Source organism: Hylaeus volcanicus, chromosome 6, assembly GCF_026283585.1.
Source record: "Hylaeus volcanicus isolate JK05 chromosome 6, UHH_iyHylVolc1.0_haploid, whole genome shotgun sequence".
NCBI classification, from domain to species: Eukaryota; Metazoa; Arthropoda; class Insecta; order Hymenoptera; family Colletidae; genus Hylaeus; species Hylaeus volcanicus.
This window is the reverse complement of record NC_071981.1, coordinates 10,544,081-10,570,760: the sequence shown is the minus strand read 5'-3', so window position 1 is coordinate 10,570,760 and position 26,680 is coordinate 10,544,081. Positions and strand designations below refer to the sequence as shown.

General features: G+C 36.5%; 1 protein-coding gene across 2 annotated transcripts in view; it reads right to left on the bottom strand.

Annotated features, from left to right (window-relative positions):
- Positions 1-25,567, bottom strand: part of LOC128878263 (glutamate decarboxylase) — a 44,971-nt gene extending 19,404 nt beyond the window's left edge. The window contains exons 1-5 of one of the 2 annotated variants that reach the window (XM_054126320.1): positions 25,335-25,567; positions 21,989-22,074; positions 21,165-21,255; positions 15,283-15,519; positions 3,091-3,407 (exon numbers count right to left, since the gene is read on the bottom strand). In XM_054126320.1, coding sequence (XP_053982295.1) covers positions 3,091-3,407; positions 15,283-15,519; positions 21,165-21,255; positions 21,989-22,045 — 702 coding nt within the window. In that variant the 5' untranslated portion in view covers positions 22,046-22,074; positions 25,335-25,567. The remainder of the gene's footprint in view (positions 1-3,090; positions 3,408-15,282; positions 15,520-21,164; positions 21,256-21,988; positions 22,075-25,334) is intronic. The other variant, XM_054126321.1, reaches the window with a different exon arrangement.
- Positions 25,568-26,680: the final 1,113 nt, after the last annotated feature.

Sequence of the window (26,680 nt, the reverse complement as noted above, 5' to 3'; positions counted from 1 at the left end):
AAGAGGAACTTTATTGAAGCAAATATGTATTATTTTGTTCTGCAAATTTTGGTCATCTTTCAAGAAGCTGATCTTTCATGATGCCTTTATTTCAAAATGAAAATTTCGTATTGGCGAAGAATTGATCGAAGTGACTTTCGAGGACTTCGAAAGATTCGAATTTCTTGTTCCGAAGAAAATTTTTCAAACGTATTCTTTGAAGAACGTCCTATTCAAAGTCTAAAGGATCTCGTGCATTTCGATACCGTTTTCTGAGGAAATAGTGGAACTTGGGAAATTCTAAAAAGTTTCGCTGGCTAACTCACAGATTCGAGAATGTTTGTTGTTAAACACATAATCGTCTGAAGCACCCCCGTTTTCACTGATTACATAGAGAGACGGAGTGCGCAAAATTTGAAACGAACTTTCTACAAAACCTGATATAAAACTTCCATTATTACTTCTAACTTTTATCGAGGCTTAAGTAATGATTTAGAAAAAATAAACTAGGAAGATATGCATATATTCATTTATTGCGTAACACTGTATTTTCTATGGAAAATAACAGATTTGTTGCGATAAGTCATGTTGAATTATTATTTAGCAAATTCAACGAAATAGATGTTAAGTTTGTTAACTGGAGTAAAATTAGTAAAAGATCAATTGCGATTGTTTCCTGTCTCCTTTTGTTTGATTAACACATTCGCGACCGCTGACGTGAATTCACGTCACTTCAAATTCTATTCTTGTTATTTTATGCAAAATCTTTTTATTTTATACACTACATATTTACAACGTTGATATTTCAAAACATATTTTGTCATTTTTATCTTCGCCCTAACGATACAAATTTGCAATGTCCAGCTTCAGAATTTTATTATTTTCGTCAGTACTCGGTATTAGAAACGTAAAATGTCTGTTGGTCGCGAATGTGTTAAAAGTATTAAGGTTTACCAAAGCAATAACAACTCGCATGTGTTATTAGGCATTAAAAAACAATATATTACAATGAAATTTAGCGCAGCTGACACATTTGCAACGCATTCCACGTATTTCGAAAAAGTGGTCCAGTGTCTGTGGCCACTACTGTACAGGCTGCTTGTCATATTCGAAAAAAACATTATAAGAAAAATGTCGTAGACAAGCACAGTATACTTGATATAAATGTTCAAACAACAAGATCTGTTTCGTAGCGCGACGGGTAACCCCGGGTCCACACTGCGCGAACACGAAACAAGAACATACCCTAAAAACATTCGCAAGGGGGTCCTTACTGTCGCTAACATGCCGGCGAACATCTACGATGTTCGTACTCCTGTGAAACTGATGTTATTTTGTGGGTTCGGGCGATCCGCATCCCCTCCATGGTTGGAAATGCTCGAAAGCAAACGACCGTTTACGACCACCCGCCGGCAGATACTCCAAAGGAATAATATGCGTGACCGTAGTTAGTATTAATTCCTTAATATTCATCCAAGATTTTATGCTTTTTTTGTTGTATCTTGATGAAAATATATGCAATATATTGGCGAGATTTTTCTGATAAAAATGATATCAAACACGACGCAATTCGGACAATTTTGAGTTTCGCTTATGATAAGTAATAGATTTTGTTACAGCCTATATATATTACACATACTCTTCTTCAAGAAATGTTCGTTGACCTTCTTTTTAAGACAGTATGCTTGCCTATTAATATTTTTTAAAATACCATTTTACGTCCCTTGTCAGCTTCACGTCTTAAAGAAGTTAGCTATGTGAACCTGATACCCGACTTTTCAAAAATTCATTTGTTTATGGAAAATAATAGCATTTCGTTTGTACTTGATTGAACCATTAATAGTTTCGTTTGTACCTTCATCAATTAATAAATAAAAAAAATCACCCAGCATCCGACATTGAGATTTTTGTAATCTGTTTTTTCACTTCGTTTATACTTCACTAGTTTAAATTTTACAGAACAATTGTTGTACGCGTAAGAAAGGAGTAAATTAATTTTCAAAATTTTTTTAATCTGTTCTTCCTCTGTGCCTGTAACTTTCATTTTGAAAACAATGCGGTCTCATTCCCTTACGTTTCCACTTCAAAATGAGTTCTTCAGAAATACGCAGAGTTGATGAGTGACGAACTCTCCCCTTACGCGTATAAACAATTGCTTATAAATCATAAACTATTGAGGTACAAACGAAACGAAAAGCGATACAAACGGGTACAAACGTTTCTAAAGAATAGGGAAAAAACAGATTTCAAAAATCTCAATGTCGGGTGCTAGTCATTTTTTTATTTTTTTTTTATTTATTAATTGATGAAGGTATAAACGATGGTACAATCAAGTACAAACGAAATGCTATTATTTTCCATAAAAAAAATGAATTTTTGAAAAGTCGGGTATCAGGTTCACATAGCTACAAAAGTTACCTAGTTTTTTCATAGGCCCTAATTATCTCCTGGCAATAATTTTACAATCTGTTTCTTATTTTCGAAGAGACTTTCTAATTGGTTACTTGCTCACAAAATCAAGTATTAATATTATAAAAATATTGCATATTGTAAACGAAACTTGAACTTGTCTGAATTGCATCGTGTTTGGTGCCATTTTTATCAGGAAAATCTCGCCAATATATTGCATATACTTTCATCAAGATACAACAAAAAATATACAAACTTGGATGAGTAATAAGAAAATAATGTTAACTTCGGTCACGCATATTATCCCTTTGCAGTATGTACCTACCTGCGGGTGGTCATAAAGACCAGCCCCACAGTTGGAAAGAATAGCAATGCCCAAGCTCCGAGGGTTTGAAAAGGGACAAGAACGAGGAAAAAGGCGATGTTTTTCCCGAACGTGTTCGCCGGATCCACCACCTCGTGGATCGCTGAATTTGGTTCGCGAACACAGTTTTCGCCTAACCCAGCGGGGCTACTTTTACGACTTTACGCCTATTAAGAGGGTCATTTGTTAGCGAACTCTGCTATTTCCCGTCCACACTACGGCGAAAACCGGTGAATAACAGAGTTAGCTACCATGTTCACAAACGATGTACGCGAACCAGTGTTCGCGCAGTGTGGACCCGGGGTAAGAATAACGTGTCCAAGTGAAATGAGACGTACCTGATCAGACGTAAACATGACCAGCTGGCCGCCGATGGCCGAGAGTCCTCGTTCCTTGTAGGCAGGGAACATCCTGTGTCTAGCGGCGAGGAAAGCGTAAAGGTTGCTGATGGAACCTCCAGGAGCAAGAATAGAATCGCCACCGCTCCAGCCGATCAGCTCCCTCATCTTTTGCAACACGACGTGCTCCATCAGAATGAACACAGGCGCGATCTCGTAGGTGAACATGTTGGTGTTCGCCGTGGCTGTTAACCACTCGCCAGCCATCGAGACGAGATCGAGTCCGCATGACAATTGATTGAAGAAATGAGGGTGACCTGGAAGTAATAGGTACGAAAATGTTCTTTGTTAATGGGGACTTTTAGTTTGGAACGCTGGTCAGTGAATTTACGTATACATGTTCAAGAAATCGTAATTCATTATAAAATAAGATTAATTTATAGAAGAATAAGAGGGTTTGAAAGGAAATATTATAAAAGAAACATGTGCTCCTAGTGTTCTTAATCCTTTAAATTTCCTTAATATGAAACAGTAGAATATTATTTCGTGCTAAGTGTTAGTATAGCTATGGCTGGTATGACGCTAAAAATATAATACTGTGAGTGAAATGATGCTTCAGGGGTAAATAGTAAAATTTTATATAAAAAGTGAACAATTTTTTGAAATAGAAAAAAGTGACTGCAAGTTACAGATTCGTCGCGGGTCGTGTCATTGAAATTAATCGTCTTGTCTATAAATCGAGAGCGCCACGCTAATTTCACCGCCGCGTTGATTATTCGAAGACGGCTTTTAAGGGCGGCGTAATTAATAACGCTGACGTGACACGTGTCTAAAAATTATGGTAGCTAGACGTGGCTCCGACGCTGAAGACTGACGTTAAAGGCACGCGCATTGGAAGCGGGAAAAGAGCTTTAAGCTGCTCGCTGAGTACGTTGTCATCCGCTCTGCTGAACATCGCGCTAGGATCAGGGTTAATGCTTCTGTTCGATGGGAGCCTGCTTTCTGATGCAACCGGGGGAACAAGTGCGCCGATTCCGCCAATTTCTCATACGCGAAGTGCGTCACCATAGCCAGATGGATTTCTATTTTGTCCTCTTAGTCCGTGAACATTTTGCTTTCATTCTAGTTTCGTCTTCTTTCGATTTCTTTTACTCTTCATACTTTTGATACAACTACTCGATCAAGCATTCATAGTCACCTACCAGCTCAACTGGAGATGCTTCGGGATCATTTCAACAGATGCGTTAAATAATACTGCTCAAATCTCGAAAAAAGTCATTAACAAGTTTTACAAAACGCTTAGCAAGGTATTTCTCAAGTAATCCTAAACTAATTGATAGAATGTCGAGATTGACTCGAACATTAAGAGATATAAAGGCTAATTTTGTTACGAAAAGACTGCTTGATTTCCGTATTTGTATTATCGATGAATTTATGAAATGTTATCGATGAAGACATTGCAGTAGCAACATTTGTAATTTTTCGTACTTCAACACACCACTTCATGATTAAATGTTAAAAGGCATTTAAATTTGATATCTTCCTTTCATTAAATTGCAAATCTTGCACAAATATCGAAGTAGTCGGAGACTTTATGTGACACACTGTATATCAGCAGAGCTATGCTTTTAACACGAACGGTTTCCAACTTCGTTGGGTGCTATACTCGGTAAAAATTTATGTTTCTATGCGGCAGAACTCCTACGCAGTTCCATCCATCGTACCCTTCGAACTTCTATCCTATCATTCTCTAAAATAACGTAGATCCCTTGATCCCGAGAATTGATGGATTCGCTCCATTGAATATCCGGCCACGAAAAGACCTTTTTTCCCTCGGGTGCGCGATAACCTCGGAACCTTTCGATAACTACCTTCTCGGTGAGACATTGTTCTCTTAATAACGTTACTCTTCTCGATACTAAGACAACTGACGCGCGTTCGAGAACTTCCGGGGTGGTGCATAGGCATTTTAATCTCCCGGTATTACGTAGTGATTGACGTATGACGCTAGTCTTTCAGGGGCTGAGTGCTCCCCTTGCCCCATCTGGGGCTCCAGCCTAAGGATTTTCCGAGTTGCTGCACGAAAGCACTCGAAGCAATGCTCAGAATTTGGAAACATCTAAAGACAAAATGTTTAGAGTTGTTAAACAGAAACTTTCGTATGCTTTGCGAAAAGCCCAGGCAAGTGGCAAACGTTCATTTGATTATCATTGTTTTAAATCATTGATTTTGCTTATTTATCTCTATTGCTAAGTTGTAAACGAAATAACACGAATACATTTAAACGGAATCAATATTATTTCCCTGTTACGATAGGAAATATTAGAATATTGCAGATATAGAACACGCCAGAGGTAAGGGTTGAACGAAATCTCAGATTGCGAAGGGCTAATTGCCCATAATAGTACTATTATGAGGATACTCTGGTATGAACCTTTGAAAAATTGAGATTTTTGGACATTCCTAATGAACATAATTTCAAAAATAAATATGAAAAACCTTATGTTTGAATTCTTGAAATGAACCAAGTTATAGCACGTATATGTATATGTCCCTATTAGAATTAATCCCAAGTAAATTTTGTTTTATCTTTATGACCGTTGAATATTAAAAACAAAAACATTGTTTTAATTATTGAGTTTCTTCTGGTTCCAGGCGTGGGTACCCAATTCATATTAATTGAATCCACTAGATTTTTTTATTTCAAAGAAGATTGACCGTCACCATGGAATAAGTTTGTAAAAAATTATAAATGCACTTAACAAAAAGTGTTAAAGTTCTTTTACAAAAGTGTCACGAAGTTGATTTAAAAAGTCATATTTCACGCTAGAATTCTACCTGAAGGTAAAAAAAGTTTCTTTTCAAGAATTTTTAAAGTAACATTTACATAACAAATAATTGTGAAATTTCAATCTTTTTATACATTACACTAGACATGTTAAACTAGTAAAGAAAATGTTTGTTGTTTATTTTTAATAATTTCATGACTATTATAGCCAGAGTTCCCCTTTTTTATGGTTTAATTTTGTCAACATATTTTAAAAAAATTCTAATCGTTTAAAACTGCTTTAATATTAATGAATAATTCTAATGTTAGTATATATGATAATTAGAATACTATATTTTAATAATATGTTTGAGTTTTTGCTTTTGGATAATCTAATATCAAGTTATCGTTTCAATCATAGAACTATATTATACTATATCATGGACTATATCAATGCAAATAATAATGAAAAATAAACAAAACAAAATTTTATTTGTTAGATTCATATATCTACTATTATGTATAAAGACATTGACATTTCACAATTATTTATTATGCGAAATGAAAATTCTTAACAAAAAATTGTTCGTTTTGTGAATGTACAATATTACCCCTTGAATTCAACGTTGTCGTGTCTTCTTTAATAAAATAACTTCTTACTCTTATCGCACGTCTTTCACATTTTGAATCCTGTGTAGCCTCCAGCTGAGGGATCACGCTTCGACGCAAAAGTCCACCCTAAACGCGATATCGGGCAGCGGTATCGGAGCCGTTTGTTGCAGTGTTATTCGCAATTATCTTGGTCTGTGGCTCGTGGCACGCGTCCGGTTTGGGGTGCGCAAGAAGACGTCTATCGTCTCTCTGCCGTGCCCTGGCCCCCTCCTCTCTCTGTCTTTCCATTTTTCCAGGAGCATCGGGGTCGTGCTGCAGCCCAGGGTTGAGGAGGGTCGATGGTCCGAAGCGCCCGCATTTTGCGCGTCACACGCGTCGCTGCGCGACTAGATTGTTTGCAGAGGCTCTCAAACCCACGGAGGACTAAGCGATAGCAAACTATTCTAACCAACCGGCCCGAGATAAGTCGATCTGTGTTATGCAAATCAGGGTAGCGAGAAGAACACCGCGGGTCCAAGAGGAGCTTGCTTCAAGGAACGCTTAAAGTTCAGCTAAGCAGTTCACTCTTCTATCGGAATAAAATTTGAGCCACAGTCGCCATCATCTAAATTAATAAATGCAAGGTCCGTGACTATTTGTGTGGGTGTCTCTTCTTTTAAGAATATTTGTTAAAAAAGATTCTTTGATGGGATAGAAATATTTCCGATAGAAAAGGCGTTTAATTTTAGGCAGTATGTAGACTCTAACGGATTCTAATCGGTAGAACTAATGGATTTAGATTAGCAATTAAGCGTATAGCATCTACTGCCATATCAATTTTAATTTCTCATTTTAATGAAAGCTAGACAGTCAAGAATAAAATAAGATATTAGTATGAATTTGTTGTACTGGAATTTTAGTTCCTCTAATCGTATCTGTAATAAAGCTAACCAGTAATAAAATAAAAGTAACTCTAATTTTGTATTGTGTCTCCAATGAAAACCACTCTCTGCTATTACATGTTACTATCACATAATGCCGTCTGCAATTTTTGGTTTTTTTCTTGTGGCACACATGTATTTTACCACATAAAAAAATATCAGAACAGAAGGGAGTATTGGATTAATTACATTCCCGAATAAGGCAACGCCCAAATACTTTAGGGACGAATGCAAGACGGCCCGAGAAGTTGATTATGTGTTTTAGAAGAGAGATAAGAAAAACAAACACGAGTGCATCGCACGGATCGAGATAAGCTGGCCTGGTTGGTGAATTATGCAGATTTAAGGGTATGTTAATTCTGAACGAAGCTGCCGAGGATTTTCGGAGCGGGATCCCCTTAGACTCTTTTCCATTGCCGCAAAGTAATCGCAAAATAGCGCTTTGGCTGTTAGAACTAATGGATCACGAATCTCTTTCGTGAACAATCTTCCTTATTACGATAATTTTCCTTTTGTTTCTGTCCAATACTTTTCCTTTTCTTTATTCGATCATGTTCTAAAGTAAGAGAACCTTCATTCATTTTGCAGTAAAACGTACAGCTGTTATTGCTAATCTTGCTATTGAATTTTATCACTCTTTAACACTTTATCTACCGTTTTATGGGATTTTTAATTTCAGTGTTTAACTGCTAGAATCTATTATGAATTAGCCGGAGCCTATTTGAGTAAATAGACGAGTAAATATTAAGATATACGATCCCATAACAAACCGCGACTCAATTAGCGACCAATTATTTATTTCATTACTTTTATTTTGATATATTAAGCGATATATTAATAAGAAGTTTCAGTCATCACAAGTGAAAGTATTTATTCATTATTTCGCTAGACTACATTTACCATCAAATATAATGGATATGTAAATTCAAAATCATTAATTGGTTAATATGAAATAGATATTTCTGAAGTTATACATTTTATAACAAAAATGTGTAAATACGTAAAATATCTTATTAAAATTAACAAGGACGAAATGCACTATAAAAAAAAAAAACATTACTATTTCTTAAATATTGCTACAAACATTAGATGTTGAAAATTGGTCATTAAAGGAGACATCGTATCAGATGTAATTTTAATTATGATTTTCATGCAGGGAGACGTATAACACTGTAAAACTTATTAAATTGGTAAACTAAACATTTCAATAATTTCAACAATCCATATATCACGTAAATATTCTTATATGTTAGTTAGAAATATTTATTTTTATCAAATTAAACTCTTATTGTGTTCGTTAATATAGTTATTTACCTTACATCGAACAAATGCACTACTCGATATCCATTAAAACAAGAGCAACGAATTTTCAAAGTTTAACAGTAAATATTCGATTTAGGAGTTCCTGGAACGTTAGACACAGATTACTTTTTAATCAACTTCGTATAGCTCCAATGGTTCGTGTACGAAAAGCACTTTTTACGGTGGTGTTTGTGCGTCAGATACAATAGATTCCACGATTCGTTTCTTTCGCTGGGTTACCCTTACGAACGATTACAACGTCGAAGGGTATCATTTTCCGACTAATTTGCCCTTTTTCCCCTTGAAGCAAAGAGAAAGGGAAGTTCCAGCACGGAGAACCTGCTAGATGCAGACCACGGTAATATATTACGGGGCTCAGGATTTGTATGAAGAGAGAAGTGTGTAACCCTGGCTTAACTCTAATGCCGCGCAATCAATCATATTTCTCTTGAGCAAGAAAAACATTCCGTATGCAACATCGGTGGTCTTGAACCTGGACTCGAGCGTTATTAAAGAACATGATCTTCGATCGTTTATCTTACAGCGTCAGTGGAACTTGAACGATATCAGTCTATAAGATAAAAGTTTGAATAGTCGTAATAAAATGCTATTGGAACCAATTGTATAATATTATTTTATTATTTTGTACGGTGATTTTACATTTACTTTATCTTCAATATTGTTAAAAAAAAAACTCTACTCTGCCTAGTACCTAATTTAATGTCACTTAAGAAGAAAAGCCACCTTGAACACGGCAAAATTATAACTAACCTACTGGACAAAATTAGCGGAACACTTTTTTAAATGTTCATAATTATAAGACTTTTCGACCGATTTCGGTGAAACTTCGTGAGGAATAGTCTTTAAGTGTCTTCTGGGTGTGTGCAAAGTTGCATTGGCGAGGGTTGATGTGAAGGGATCCCTGTATCCGCCATGTTGAATTTCAAAATTTTGAGTTCAGACTTGGAATCAGCGACACCGATAACCCCTGTATACTAAGTTTCATCCAATTCGAATCAATTTTCTTATTTTGGTCCGCCATATTGGATTCGCCATTTTGAATTTCTAAATTTTGAGTTCAGATTTGGAATCAGCGACCTCAAAAACCCCTGTATACCAAATTTCATGAAAATCGATTGTCAGGAAAAATGGATATAAATGTTTCTGTTTCAAAGAACTTTGAGGGATTTTCCAACCAGGAAATACTACAATGTTTACTATTGTGTCACGGAATTCAGAGGGATATTCCTTCCAGGAAATACTACAATGTTTACTAGTATTTCTCAGAAGTGGAACGGCCTTGCAAGGACGCTATATATATGTAGGTCACTACGTCTGTCACTCTCTTATATAATTGTTTATAAAATAGGAAACTTTGAGTTGTCATAGCTCAGCGTAGAATCGTCCGATTTGATTCTAACAAAATTCAAATTAAAGGGTGGCATTTCTACTATCTAATAGGTAGTTACTGTCATTGTTAGATACTCTTAAACAATTGGTTTTTTTAAATATATAATTATTAAATAGTACCCTCATTATACCATGTAGCTCAGCGTAGATTCGTCCGATTCGATTTTAATAAAATTCAAATTAAAGGGTGGCATTTCTACTATCTAATAGGTAGTTACTATCATTGTTAGACACTCAAGAAAAAATCTGTTTGCTGGGGTTTATTATACATATATTGAATAATAAAAAACTAATTTTTACAAGATATATACTATAGAAGTACATATCATTCAACATATGTAGGACAAATGTCAGCAAATTTATTTTTAATTAAGTTAATTGTTGTTAAATCACTATCAGGATTACAACATAGAAATCTACATACATACATATGTATAATACAACTTCTTATGCGTCTTTTATTTATTAAATACGGGTAGACTCTTTAATTTTAAATCGTATTAATGAAAGTATCTATCTACGACTGAATTACCGTCGAAAGTACGTTCACCAATCTTATAGTTTACTGCATGCCAATCGTCAACGAAATTTTTGTTGTGCTACGATGCAACGTTTGCCGAACGTTTTTTATGTTTTCAAAGTATTTAAATATCCGTGGACGATGACGAGCAAATCCTATTGTTTCATTCGCGGTACTGCTGCTCAAATACCGGTCGCATGACGTAACAACTCTCCACATTCCGTGACGAAACGATTTCTGCATTCCACGAGTGGCTATCGATACCAATTTAAATTCCATCGGGTGGGTGTACCCGATGGTTTTCGTGCCCGAAAGTTCACGAAGGGTTTGCGCCCCATGAGCGCGCGGCCACCCCCGTAGCTCACCCCTATTTACTATTTCCTCGCGACCCCACCAGGGGAGAAAATCGTGTAGAAATGGCTCTTAATTACACCGATCCTATTGAATTCACCACCCTGCGCGCAGTGGTGCCACGTGCGCCGACGCTACAGTCGTGTTTTTCGTTGGGCACAGTTTGCATTGTTTTTTTTCCTCGTCGGTTTTCGGATTCCTGCTGATTCCTGAAAAAGAAACGCATCGATCGCTTTCCGAATTAATGACATTTCGTCGATTTCAATTCCGATTTCGGTACGACTGAATTTGTGAAACAAATTTCATTGATTGCGATAACGCAAAGGCAAGTATAGAAAAATGTTCTGTACAAATTCATCGAGTATTTTGTATTATATTCAGAGAGCATTTAGATGGAATCACTTTTTCACAAAAAAATTATGTTTCCATTTTAGTGAGGTATGTACTAATATAATATGTAAAAACTAAATACCAATTTTGATGAATTAATTGTTCTTACTAACAAAGAAGCTATTATTTGACATTTGAAGATCAAATTTGTCCAAATCAGAGCTTGTAATTAATCATTCAGATTAACAAGTAAATCAAAAATGCATACGAAAAACAATTTATCTACTAAAAATTTCATACACAATATATTTAAATGTTATTTTAGAGTTATATCCATGTTATATTATTTTAATAGTAAATGTTTCCAGCATATAAGCGTGTGACTCGCGGTCCACTGATCCAAAAACGATTACTTTTTAATTTTGTACGCGTGCCAAGTTCCTACTGCGGTGGTGCAAGTTTGAATACAACCCTACAAATCCTTTCGTCCCACTTAACCCGACCTTTCCAGGTCGAGTGATCTGGAACACCTATTTTCGATATCGACGAAGTATTTTAAAATGGTGGACAATACTTCCTCGCGATTAAGGGTTACACGAATTCCCAATCTTTGCGACAGATACTGCCCCAGGCATCTCCATCTCGAAAACTGGTCGTCCTCCATTAGACGGAATCAATCACAAACGTCGATACCTCGCCGTACCTCGCCAGCACACGTAATCAATCAAGATTTTTCTACTGCTTTCCTTATCGACGTTACCTAAGTACAAAAATTGCTTCAACTACTTTCATGCTCTTTTAATTAAAAAGGGATTTATCTGATGTGTAAAATTTCAAGTATTCTTTTGGTTTATTTTTTGAGATATTGCATAAATATTCATTCATGTTCCAAGAATATTCATAATATATTTTTAATAAAAATAATTAAAACCAACAGTATAATAAGTGATTATGTGTAGTCTCTTTTGAAAAAGTATATTCATAGTTGATATTGTGTCTGCCGATTCGTTTATCCGAAATGAAAAATTAAGAAATGTCTCTATTAACGCGAGTGTTGGTGTAGTCGAAACCGGAACAATGAAGAAATATTGAAAATTTAAAAACCGGGAACATTACGAACCAAAGATGATTGTTTATGTTTTTTTTTAAATTTTTAGCATGTTGAAAAAAGTGAACAAAAAAACAAATTTTGAAAACAGTACTCCGCGTGACAATGGCACATTTTTTGAATATTCGTTTCAAATTTTAAGTCATTCCCGAGCTGGTTCACACGATTTCAAAAAAGTTATTAGACTGATCGACTTCAAATATGGACTGTATATTCAGAAACGATTCCTCTATCATTTAACGAACAGGTGGATGATATGTTACTAAAAAAGTTCTAAAAAAGATCCTTTTGGATTTTTTTTTGTTAGACGGTAACGATATTTACAGTCAGTGTAATAAGTATTCGTACAGGAACCATTTATTTTAAATTGTAAACGCCAATGGAATTCTTCATTTCAATTCATTTAAAGGGCAGAAATCATGTCAATAAGCGACCAATGTCAACAATGTGTATTATTTATATTTTTGGAAAATTTTACCATTTGTATGTTACACTAAAATAGTATTAGAATCGTGTATAAATATTCAAATTAAAATTTCGCGTACATTTTTCAATAAAAAATGATAATGAATCTGCTTTATAGAGCCTGAGGAAAGCAGTTTCTCCATTAAACATAGCATCGATCTGCGGCAGTAGGTCTCAAGGTATCATAGCACTTTTTTCCTTTTTATCGTGCTATAATTTACGTTGCCATCGTCAACGTTCTTATCATCTAGTTCCCTAAAATATTATCGAGCGTATCTTCAATCAATTGATACCCCAAGTAGAGAGGGAGGACTATTCCTTTCACGATTTCGAGGACGTCCAGATCGACGATACTCGAAGGGTCCTCGCGAGTCTCGTGGCGCATAATCTAATAACGACTTTTTGTCAGCACATACATCGTGCCACGCGTCCTTTGGTGCAGAGGGGTCGGTGGCTCGTCTGCATCGACGCTCGTCGTCCAGACATGCCTGACTTCTAACCTAAGTTCGGTTAGCCCTCCTCTCCATTGTGCATTAGCATCTATTCAAGCCGGTAATCGAATCCTACCGAGATAGCGAACTTTCGCGGGGGATTTGCGGTTGACTTTCAGCATTCCGTGGAGAACCGAGCTGAGAGATCATGGTCTTTCGACGTTCGATATCGGTTGCAGGAAGTGAATGTGCTGCGCCTAAAATTCAGCTGTGCCGCGAGGCTTACGTGGTTTGGAATATCGCAATCTCAACGCTTGAAATAGACGGTGCAACTGAGATTAGTTTAACCCTTTTGAGTTTCCTTTTCCAAAATAATTAATAATGGCAGTTGCGTGGTAATATAACGAAACCCGTACCTATAAGTAGCTCGGCGAGCATGATTTAAACACATTTTAAAATTCATGAAGGAACGTTAAAATTTTCACGAAGAAAATTTCAGTACTATAAAGATAAAAGAACTTGCATGGTACAGAATAAGAGAATTATAGTTTTCGTAAAGCAGAACAAATAGGGAGAAGCACTCTTTTAATTGGGAGTGTGTGATTCAATATTAATTTACGCCATTTTGAACAATCTGTATATATAATAATATTACCACCTCCAAGGAAAGTTAATTTAACGATTTTCAACAAACAAGTATCGAGTAATATAAAAATAATAGCGTTACAATTAAAGTTTAATTTTCCCTCAACTGTATACGTTAATTTTTTTCATGCATTCAAGAGCACGTATCTTTTCGCTTTTTTAGATAACGCGAAAGATGCACGCGGATATCTCTGGCTTTTTTCAGTTGCCACCAGCCCCTCGATCGTTTATCACGTGCACCAGGGCAACGTGTATATTTTAGGGGTTGAAGCGGACGGAAATGTTGGAAGTGTCTCTAGTCACCTTATCTCCGCCCTCGAGAGCGCGTATGCTAAATTGAATATGAAATTATGTGGCTTATCGTTCTGGCGGACGCGTGGAAACGAGATAGGACAGCGTTAAGCGATTCCCTGCTAGAGGTCATACCCAATTCACGTTTGTATTTTTATGTCGGTCGCGTTTACATTAGAATTTAGCGTTTATAAAAACACTATTAACCAGATTTGAGGTCACAGGAAATTTCGAATATTTAAAAATAAACACTATATAGGTCTGGCCAGTGTTATACGTTTACACCTGCGATACCTCCGATAAAACGCTATCACCATATGCCCCACCGCCGCATGCATAAAAGCCCGCAACGATTAATAATGTCAGCCTGTCTATATCATCAATTTATCTGTACCGTTACTCTCCCCGAATTTCTAAACGACTTGTTCCTTCAAAATTAAGTTTTAGAAATAAAGTACTGTAAACTTTGTCTTTCGAAAGACAGCATATAATATCGGACAGAGAAAGATTACATAACTCTCCGCGATATCAGAGTATGTTTTTTTTTTAACAAGTAACGCGTGACCCGTTATACTAGCAATTCGTTTAACATTCATCGAGTATATAGTGGTGTTTCCTAATTTTCCGGCAAGATTGTAGGAACAGTTTTTTCTTGTTTTCACTTGTAGACTCCTACAATATTGCCGGAAAAGTAGGAGACATCCTGTATATTTATTCTCTTGAAATTTTGTTTGGAATCATTTAAGATACACATAAATACAGACAGTCCCGCAAGCATTTTTACCCTATATGTCTATTGAAGACATTTGTCTAAATTATATTCATATATATATATTTATAATGAAAAATTAATTTTGAAACATCAAACCTATCATTTAATTTAGACAAATGTCTTCAATAGACACAGAGGGTACGAATACTTATTGGACTGCCTGTATAATGTACAGAACCGAAATTGTCTATATGTTCATTAGTTTTTTCAGTTTCCAAAAATCAAATCGAATGTGTTTGCTTATACTAGAAACTCTCTTTAAACTTACCAGTCTTGACTTGGTACTTCAAAGTGGTGGAGCAATCGATGAGGAGTTGCTGGAGCGTCAAGCCGCTGTCAGGAATTTCAAGATCCAGGAGTCGCATCATCTCGGAGGGATGATGAAAGTCGAGGACCTTCGCGTTACGATCGTTCGTGGACTTGATGAAATCCAGCAGGATATCCACCACCTTCATCAGAAACTCTCTGGTCGCCGGAAAACCTTCGGCATTTTGCGGCAGGATGTCTGGGAGCAAGAACACAGACACTCGAAATACATTACAGATAAGAAACTTAACGTTTTCGTCGATTTCCTCCCTAATATCGTTCCAATAATAGAGGTCAGGCGAAATGGCACAGATTTATTTATTTTCACGATTCAAAGGAAAGCGTAATTACAACAGTAACTCAATCAATGAAACTTAATATCCTTCAAGTATAACAGCGATGTTGGCTAGATCAACTTTTTGCTGGGACAATTGTATACGTGGCTAACGTAATTGTCTACGATGACTCTCTAATTGTTATAATCAAGTGAAATCTCTTCTACGATAGTGACATTGATCGATTTGATACCGTTTTATCGAGCGTCTCTTTGCCGGCGCTCCGTCGTATCGACCTACCGTCGGGTCTCCGACGTCCTCGAAGAAAACGGAAATTATTAGAATGATTTCACCTCATCAAACAATTGAAAGTATAGACCTATATTGACACACTCTCACTTGTTTGGTGGGATGACACCATCTGACTTCGTTGTCATCTCTTTTCGGTTTCTCTTCATCTTCTTCTTTTAGGGTGGTGACGATTGCCTCTCTTTATCGTCTCTTTATCGTTTAGAAACTCGCATGCGATTTCAACATTTAGCTATTACATACAGACACGATCGTGCATGATCTAGATACAGACGACGATTTATTCTGATCCTATCCGAATAATTCAATGGTATTCTCCTTAGCATGCGTTCAAGACGTGACAGTTTTCCTGTCGAGTCACATCAGAGGTGGGTAACTGTTTATTTAAATAATGGGTAACGAATAAGATCAACGTATATTAATTTATTCGCGGCGTGTACTTGATTGAACAATTAAATTTTTATTTAACGTGAGTATTTAATTCTGCAGTTTAAATTCTAATTCTGTTATCTCTTTGAATGAATCACAAGATATTTAAAAAACGTGTTGAGAACATAGACCGTACTGTGAATATTCAATTGAAGCAAATATACATGGCCAATGTAAATCGAAATCTTAACCTTGTCAAAATAAAAACTGTTCTAACTTTAGCTCTAGAAGAGTTAACTTTTCGTACAACACCGATGTATTACTCAGTTTCGTGTTTAACATACGCCCTTTAGTACTTGGACACATTTTTTAGCACAGTATAGTCGAATACTATTTGATGCTAAATACAATCGTTGTTCGAGACATTATGTATCGCACTCCGATGGAGACAACATAAACTGACTGCAGTGGGACATTTCAATGTGCCCTCGCTAAATCCTAGGTAGATTGAACTGTCTTTCTGTTGCAGGGCAACCATAAAGTATCCCGCCGAATATGCCACCCTTCGTTTTCCATTGCATTAAAGAGATCCCATGGATAAACAGATATAGCGACTCAGCATCGATGCTTTAAAGTCATTATTTCCTTTCCAGAATAACCAAACATTGTAGTCTTCAGCAGCTTCTGTTCTATAAACTTCTAACAGAAATATGAAGTTCGTTGCTGCAGTTAAAGGCAACGAACAGCAAGTCCACGTCTAAATAGTATTCGTTACAATGGCAAACCAAATTAGAATTACAGATTCTGTCATCTTGATTAGATAAACAATTTGAAATTTTAACTTATACTATATGTGTTCTTTACTTTAGGATTGTTGTATAGGTAATGTGCGAGAAAAGAGACACTAGAACGCTGATAGAGATATTTGCAAGAATCCAAGTCTTCGCGAAAAGACAAGTACAACTTTCAATAATCACGCGAACGGGGAATGAGAATCAAATGGAAAAAGAAGGGAGTCCAAAACCTTATGGTGTACCATCCTGAGCCTATGGTTAGACAAGGGAAATCCTCAGCTTCCAGGGGTTCAGCTACAGCTAATCCTGCTCTATCAATCTAACACCCAAAGCCCGACTGACTCTCCTTCTTTCGACCGGTTTATGGCACTCTTGGCGGAAACTAGTCCAATCAAGAATAAATACTTCAAATCCGGATAATCGACGCTCAGCTGTGTTAAGCTTAACCTCTTTGGACACTGTGTACAATATAATGCATATATACTTTAAGATTATTCTTTAATACAACTTAATATAATATTTATGAAGATAATAAATGTTACGTAATTGACATCTGCCTGAAAATTGACAAATAATTTGTCATTGGTATAGCATGTTTCTATTAAAATTGTTAAGTGTAGAAATTAATTGTGTGCCTCTCTATAGTAAACTTATCATTTATTTAGAAAGAAAAACTATACCACTTATGACTTTCTTCCAGTTATACAAGAGAGCACGTACAGTTGTAAAAATATGTGTTAAAGCAATGTTTCTCATGAAAATTGGTACTTTAATGTAACAAAATAAGTGACAAATATTTCTGTATAAACTAAAGTTATAAATAATCAAATGCGAAGATAGAGAATTAATAAGTAAAATTAGGAATTAATAAGTGAAATTTGTTGGCTACTAAATTTCGTGTATAGGACACGTTGTAATAGTCATCAGATTGTGACTTAGGTTGTGTATATAGATTCATTATAATGAAGATCAGAGTATGAATTATTAACAGGTTAATAATTTAAAGTAAAAAAACGACGTATAAATATTTTCATTTATACTACAGATATAAACGATTTAATGTAAATGAACAGAATTAATTACTACACCTTATATATTCATTCCTTACGCTGAATTTTCATTTTTAGTCTGAGATATGTTCGTTTCCATTCAGACGAATAATAGAAATACATATTTTATACTAGAAATATGTCAATAAATATGATTGTATGTCGCCAATTTACCCTAACACAAAAATTCGACCGCGAGAATGTTAAATTAACTAGCGTTCGATAGTATTTAAATATAAGTACATGTAATTTCGTGCAACCAACAGAAGTTACAGATTCAAGCTCGAACTGGCGCAATGCTTTGGCACCAGATGCACCGCACCCTCGACTCGAGGCTTTAATCAAAGCGCTTTCTAGGGGCTGTAACACGCGGCAATTAGTTCCAGCGATTTATAAGTGGGATTACGAGGTTAATTTATAGTAATGAGTCGAAAGAAACGCCGCGAAGTTGTTTGGGTTTTTAAAAGAAGTTTAGAGGTATTCAGTTACTCCTCGCCATAACTGCTGCAGACGTTACAAATTATTATTGAAATGTTCAGAGGGGTTTCTAGATCTATACGGATTGATGTATACATTCTATGTACTGATCCATACTAGGTGCTTAATGAATTACACAAATAGTATGGTCTGGGGAGTTCTCGGCCTTGACCATGGATATGAACACTATAGGCGGATTTTTGTTTTTTAAAACGCTGATCGCCACATGTGTGTGACATTTTATTAAGGAACTATAATCGAATGAAGGATAACATAATTCTGAAGGTAAAATGTTAAAAAAAATATATCCGGTCAGGATTCATAAATTACGATAGCGTTTTAAAAATGAGAGCTACAGTAATTGTTAGATCACGTAGGTTTTAAGTTTCAATTGTTTCAAAACAAAATTTTATTCGCATAGAAATGTTCGTAAGTATTTATGTGGCAGCCAACGTGTTAAGTTGACACATCTTGCAAAAGTACGAAGTTGCGATTCAGTCTGTCTAATAGGTTATTATTGTTTTCTTTATCCCTTAAAATGGATAAAATTGATTATCGCGCGGTTATTAAATTCTTCCTGAAAGAAGGTTTAACGCTAGAACAAATCATACAACGGTAATGACAAACAAGAAGGGGCGTGCCGAATTTAAACGTGGTCACACAGTCTTGAAGATGATCCACGTCAAGGACGTGCGAAATATTTAACAACACCAGAAAATAATAAACAACTAGGATGACCGATGAATTAAGCATTGAATTAAGCTTTAAGCATTTCAGAATATCGATCAAATTATATTTCGCATAATTGTATGTGTAAAAGGTTTGTACAATGTGTGTGCCTGATTTGTTTAAAAATGACAAAAACATATTAGAATAGCAGATTCATAAGTTCTAAAGATTCACCAGTTTTAAAGAAAATGATATTGATTTCGTTCGTTAAATAATCCTCCTTATTATCCAGATTTGGCTAGGTCTGACTTTTATCTTTTCTCAAAATTAAAACTCTTCCTTGTTAGTCAACGTTTTTCTTCTAATCAACAAGCGATTGCAACCGTAGATAGGTATTTTACAAATCTTAAAAATAATTATTCTTGAAATGGGATAACGATGCTGAAGCATCACTGACAAAGATGTATTTCAGTTTCAAGGGATGACGCTAGAAAATGGAAGCATATGCAAACAATTATAAATTCGTTTTAATTGTTAGGCTTAGGATTTTACAGACCACCTTCGTGCTTGATAATTATTTGAGGTTCAACGTGAAATCAAGTTGGGTTTTGTTACAGATGGAAAGTGACGACGTCGCGTCGTGTCGCTTCGCTTCGAGGACAATTTAAATTCAATTCTTAGCGATGAAGTGAACCTTATCGGTATCCGACACTTGCCGAACTGCAAACAGGGCCTTGACAAGCGAACCCTTCCTCCCTTTTTGCGGCGTGTAATCTGTCCTCAGCCACTCGTCGACTACGAGACTCTTCGGGCCAATTCTAAATCCTCTATTATTATGCACCCTTCCGAACCGCGAGGTTCGCGAAATCAGGACAATATTGTGACTCCCAGATTTCATTCTGGAGAAGCCAAGGTTGATTTCGGATCCGTAGGGAATCAATGGGACGCTTCGATACGTGCTAATTTGCGTGTAGTCGTGACTGACGCGAAAAACAGGGAAATAGGGCTGGCAAGTAGAAATGGATCATCCTGGTCAGACGAACGCGGCCAGTCGGTAAGTCTTGCCACTCTTGTCAACTGTATATGAAGTAAGGAATCTTTTAGGCTAAATTTAATCTTATGATGTAGATATCGAAGCCAGAATTTTGCTTGAAATATTTAGTATAACGAAAATTTATAGAAATAAATGAAAAATTTCTGTTGGCTGTAATAGATCAATCCGATTAATAGATAATATAGATTAATAGATTAATAGAGTTTAATTTCATCGAGCTAAAAACAATAACACTAAACAGACACGAAATAGGCATATGAGTTGTAAATTTGCCTAAAAATAACAATAACTACACATTTCTATCGGTAACAAAAATTAAAATTAAACATCTCCTAATCGCCTTAACATTTTCTAGTTATCTCAATATTACTATTGTAAAGTAGTTTTTATTGTCAGTAGTTCTATTAAATTATAGTCTGTTTTCTTTGAAATTATTTAGGTTGACTAATGGTTCGCAAATTGTTATCGTAGATAATTTAACTGCGGTTGTTTATGCATTTATGGCAAATAAAGATATGAGGAAATCTATGAGAACTTATTTAAATTATTTTTCTGTATCTGTGAAAATATAAATTTGCATAAACGTCCGCAGTCTATTGATGAACCAAAGCGAAAATCGAAACTTTTAATAAATCGAAACAGTTGATCACAATGTTAATTATCCTCTTCGTTTGAAATTCTAACAAAACGAGTAAAATTTGCAACAAAACTAGTTTGAAAAGTACGTTGCTTTTTTCCACATCATTCTCAGACCAATTCTCGCAATTCTAACGCATTTCAAAAATGTAACCCATGCTCGTTGCATTAACATCAAGATACACCTAAATCAATCCAGCCATCAAACTTACCCGAATACTTCAGGTTACAGTGCTCCCTGGAGAGGGCGTACGTGTTCTCAGAGCTCATTAGTCTGGTGGGTGAATGCGTTCGGGCGAAATTCTGAAATTCACAACAAAGATCTGTCTTTCATGAAACCGTGAACTCTGCAATTAACATTCACCACATACATTACTAGCATTCGGGAGACAAATTCTTGATACACAAATCTAATATTGTACATATAGAATGGCAGACAAAAGAAAAATTAAAATAGGCAATTGTAAGATAGATACCTATATATATATATAGATACCTTCGTTAACTAATTAGTTTATTTTTATTTCTATGGAATTTGAAGATGGCTCGATTAAATCTTGCCATACATTTTTGTTACAAAAAGATTGAGAGAAATAGATTTAATATTATTTAACGAAGAGTAAACCTTTCAGAAGTCTGCAAAATCAACATAATCGATAACATTAATAAATAAGCAATACTCGTTTTTAAAAAATCTCGTTTGATCCGATGAATCGGAATTTCAATTAATAAAGAGGAAAGAAATAAAATATGGTGCAAATCACCGTTAAAATGTAGCGCCTTTTGTAACTTTCTTTTGACTGCCACTATAATTAATCATAGAAACGTCGTCGCCTTCGTTTCGCTAATTTCAGAAAGAGACACCTGTCGACGCGAGAAACTACATATCAACCAGCCTTGAACGTGGCTTTTTCTCTAAGCGACGATAGGTGAAATAAACAGAAAGTAAGGTATTCTACGCTGTCGGTGACAAAGGTTTACAAAAAAATGAAAGAGTCAAGATGAATGAACGTGCAGCGAAATGGGAACGCCTTACATATAAGTATTCCTTGATCGCTGTGATTTTAGTGCCGATCATTTGCACATTGTCCATGTCTCTGCTTGTGCCCCTCGCCTCAGTCCCTACAACAATCAACAACAGTGTCCGCTTCAGTGTTTCGCGCTGCTTTTTCCAGCGAGCTTTTTAGATAAAATTGCAACAAACTGCGAAGCGAGAATAACACGCCGAAGGAGCACGGCAGGCCGAGCGACCAAAGAAACATGGACAGAGAGCATTTTATGCGTAGTCTTGGAGGTAAAGGCTTAACAAGCATTTCCTCGTTAACTGAAAAAAGGCAAAACTTGTTATGATAGAATTAGGGCCATAGCCACCACGCTTTGAAATAATTAAATAAAAGGTTCGTAGCGATCTATGTTAACGCATTTCCTATTTTAAGAGAATTTTAAAGAGGTATTTTAAAAGGAAAAGGACGTTTCCAGTAAATAGAACCAGAATTTTAATCAATATAGACAAGCACTAAATTGAGTCTACATGATATTCGCTCAGTTTCTATTCTTATAGTTAAATTAAGCGATAACGCCACTTTTCAGGCCACAAAGATGTTGTGGTTGTCGAATTTTTTCTACTGGGAAACATCCTTTTTCATCAACAATATGTTTTTCCCAAAAAAGGAAATACACCAACACACGTCGCCCTGAACCTTCCATGAAAATCGTTATAGGTAAATCGTGACTGCTCTCTGAACCAACTGGTCCTCGGAGCGTGAAAAATAAGCGAAAAATCAGTCTGGACAGAGACCAGGCGCTACTGATATCACTCTATCAGAAGGCCGCGTATTACTGTAAGTAGAGGAAACACGTGAAGATGCATTCAGACAGAATAAAATTCGAACGCAGATAGATGCCTGCACTATAGTGAATGCGATACAGTGTGTAAATAAAACATAAGTACAAAGGACGATAGAATGAATTTTAATTTTATTAAAACACTAAACAAGTAATTAAATTAAAACTAAGACATTAAATGAATTTTATCAATCCCTCAATTATGTTTAGATGTTTTATTTGCATCCTGTACTGTAAATATCCTTAGATTATAGCGACAGAGAAAAAGAAATACATATCGATTGAAAATCGTGCGTTTCTCAGCCATCAATAAATATTAGCTTATATCGGAAATGAAGAGAAACCTGTGATGTCCATGGACGAGACGCAATGTTGTTTATTAATTATTATCAAAGTAAACTGAATTTTAAGCAAACACGATTCTGGACATCTTTATGTAAGTAACGGTAAAAGGGAAAAATGTAACGAAAATGAATTATGCGTGAAAGCGATATAAAAGTAGTTCGAGCCAAGAAGTAAAAGTGTTTTGAAAGAAATGACATTGCAGACTATAACAGGTAAATAAATGATTAGAGGACCACGTATTCGAGCTACTCCACTTCCCAATTCGATGTACCCAAAATTGAACACTAAGCGATAATATGTTACTTCTTCAATTCTTTGTTTATAGCTCCCAGGATTCTCTAAAGACGTGATCTCCTAACCATTCACAGAATACAATCTCCATCTAAGTTCTTTAGCTCAGCGTTTCCCAAACTGTGATTCACGAATACATTATCCATGCGATGGGTACAAGCATTCCGAGTAACAATTATAATTAATAATTAAATAGGTATATTCGTAGCGTAGATCACTTTAGCATCATTGTAGTTTCTAATGTTATTATTTTCCTGTTATCACACTAATAGACTGACAGAGGCTAATAAATAAAGAGACTGTTCGTAGAATCAATATATTGTAATAATATGTATGACAAAGTAATAATTTAATATTTATTAGTACACATGCGGATGGCATTTAGAAAATACGAACGAAGTAGTGAAATTTATTCTTTCCCCATACAAATCACATGTCCCGTAAAATGATATTACTTCGCAACTTATGGTGTATTTTATCATCCATATGTACACGATCACCACAACTTTGGTATATAAGAATTTAAAAACAAATATTTGATACCTTTCACCTTATGGTTCATAATATACGTAAGTTCACGATCTGTTTTTTATAATTTTGAATCTATTCTTGTCGATTCTATCTTAATATTCATGTGATCGTTCAAAATAGAAAAGACATAACCAAAGATCCTATACTTTTAATTAATTTTTTTAACACACAAGCATCAATTGTAATTTTATTTTCAATAGTATAGTAGATCGGATGATTGAATATTCGTTTAATGAAGGTGTTACCGTATGTACATTCTTTTTTGTGTAGAGTCTTCAATTTTCAAATGTTTGTAAAGATAAAATATTCATTTCAAACTCTTCAAATGTAACAAAAGAGTATGTTCATGTTCCGTAAATACGTAAAGTGAAAAGTATTACGTGGGAAACACATTTTAGAAACGCTGTTCTAGCTATACCGTTGCAAAGGATCTCTTTGAAATCATCTCAGAAGATTGAAACGTTGCGATGAAACCCATACACGCGCCAAGTCTATGGAGTTGATGCATAAGTTCACCTTACTCTACCTTCAACAGAATTTTTCTTAAAATGATAATTTCTTGACCATGTTTTGTATATACCATTCCATAATTCTCTATCTGGTCTGTAATTTTATTTTTTATTTTTTCCATGTTTAATGTACTGGTGACAAATTTCAGGTTCAAGATTATGAAGAGGCAGGTTAACGGAACGGAAGATTTCAGGCATCTGCTCCTGTTTGAGTTTAATCAAGGCAAATCTTGCTGAAACGCGCGAACCACTTCTGAGCTGCTCTCTTCACGCAAGGAACTTTCTCGTAGACGATACAAATATTTCTGATACCTTGAGAACCGTTCGAGCCGTGATCAAACGCAAACAGAAACTGATATCGCAAATATTCATTCTCGTAAACATGACACTTCATAATATTCAATCTGAAATATCTCATCATTAAATTAAATCAATAATATATAAAAGTAATATTGCAGAGGTAAAGAAAACTATCGAATATAAATTACAATGCACAACCAAGAAACAATAGGTATTTTATCAGAGGAGTAAACATACAAAATTATAGTCTATTGCATGAATTTGTTAGTGAAATTATTGACAAATCTATAGTAGCAAATCTTGCGTTTTAAATGAAAATCGCTTTCTATCGTATAAAAGGAGCCTTGACTAAACACGCACACCTATTACGCGCAGCCCTTTGCGATAAATATTCACCCAAAGGAATCAAATTCATTCGTATTTACCAAAAAATTATTCTCTTCGGTAGAAAGTTCTCTAAAAGTAAACTGATGCATCAAGCCAACGGATAACGAAAGTGATAAATAAGGGATGCAATCAAATAAAATGAAATGAAAGGTGTCGCAACGTGGACGCACTCACCAAAAATCCGTTCTCCTCGCACGGTTTCCTGCTTCGAGGGTTTACGGGACGATCGACGGGAAGCGGTCTCGGTGTTCACGAACGAGGGATGGAGCTGTCCTGGCGGTAGTAGGACTTAAGGGTGGATCGTCAACAGACTGGTGAAGCGACGACGGGCTTCGGGGTGGTTTCCAAGGGACTGCTTCTAGCCGAAAACGCCTGGACGACTCTCGAGTCTCGGCCTGACTCGGCCTGCCTCGAGTCTGCCTGACCCAGTTTCATCCAGCGCCAACCCACGCAGCCACCCCCTCGTGTCCAGGTGGCGGGGGCTGTTTTCGCGTGGGCGGAGCGAGCTGGCGTCGCGAATACAGGGTTGTCGATGCGTCGTGCACGAGGGTGGCCACGTGGGCGTGCCGATCGTTCGGCCAATCCAGGACGAAACGCGTTTCCTGACGTCAGAGGGTGGGATGACGTATCGTTCGTCGCTCTCCCTTATTTCTCTGTCTTTCCTCTCCTCTCCTGTCGTAGCCCCAAGGCACGCCGAGACACCTCCGTGTGCGGTTTTCGCGTCGGATGCCACCGCCGTCTCTTTTATATGTTTACGAATGTACCCTAACTCGGAACCGATGCCACGGCTCCTAGGGAGCTACTTAGCCACGAAATCTCTGGCACGCTTGGCCGTCAGCCGAGATATGAGCCAACCGGAACTGTGGAGGGTGGTTTCGGTACTCCCGTCACCTGATTCGTTATAGAATCACTTGGGCATGTCGACCCGAAATTAATACCATCAACGGGAATGGCTCATTCGGGAAAGTTACAGTCTACGCGGCAAATAGATAGTTCGGGACATCATCGACATAGTTGACCCTTTGATAATACGGTACGTAGCTTCGGGAGAATTACGAGGAGATACGGTATCACCTGGAGAACAGTAACGCTTGGCATACCTCGAAAAAATATTCTGCCCTTCTTCGGATATCTCGAAGTTTCAGGCACGTAAATTCTTGGGGTTTCAATCCGGGATGGTATACCGGAGGAATTCAAGTTTACTTCTTTCTGGGACGGTTCCTACGTTTCCGATGAAGTCTGAGAAAAGTTTTATCCGCGTCCCTACTCCCGCCCCGGCGCTGGAACGAGGAATCAACAGGATGCACCGAAGGATAGGAACATTAGACGTCGAGCCAACGGTTCTCCTCCGGCGGAAAAACAACCGAGCAAACGAAGGGACGTACGGAGGCGAAAAAAGATCCAATTGCTGGTTCCTTTCGCGGAAAATGTCGCGACGCACGCGTCCTCGGCCTTTGCCAAGGGGTTGAGGACACGGTGGATGGAGAGAGAGACGGCACAGGGACATCGTGAGACCGACG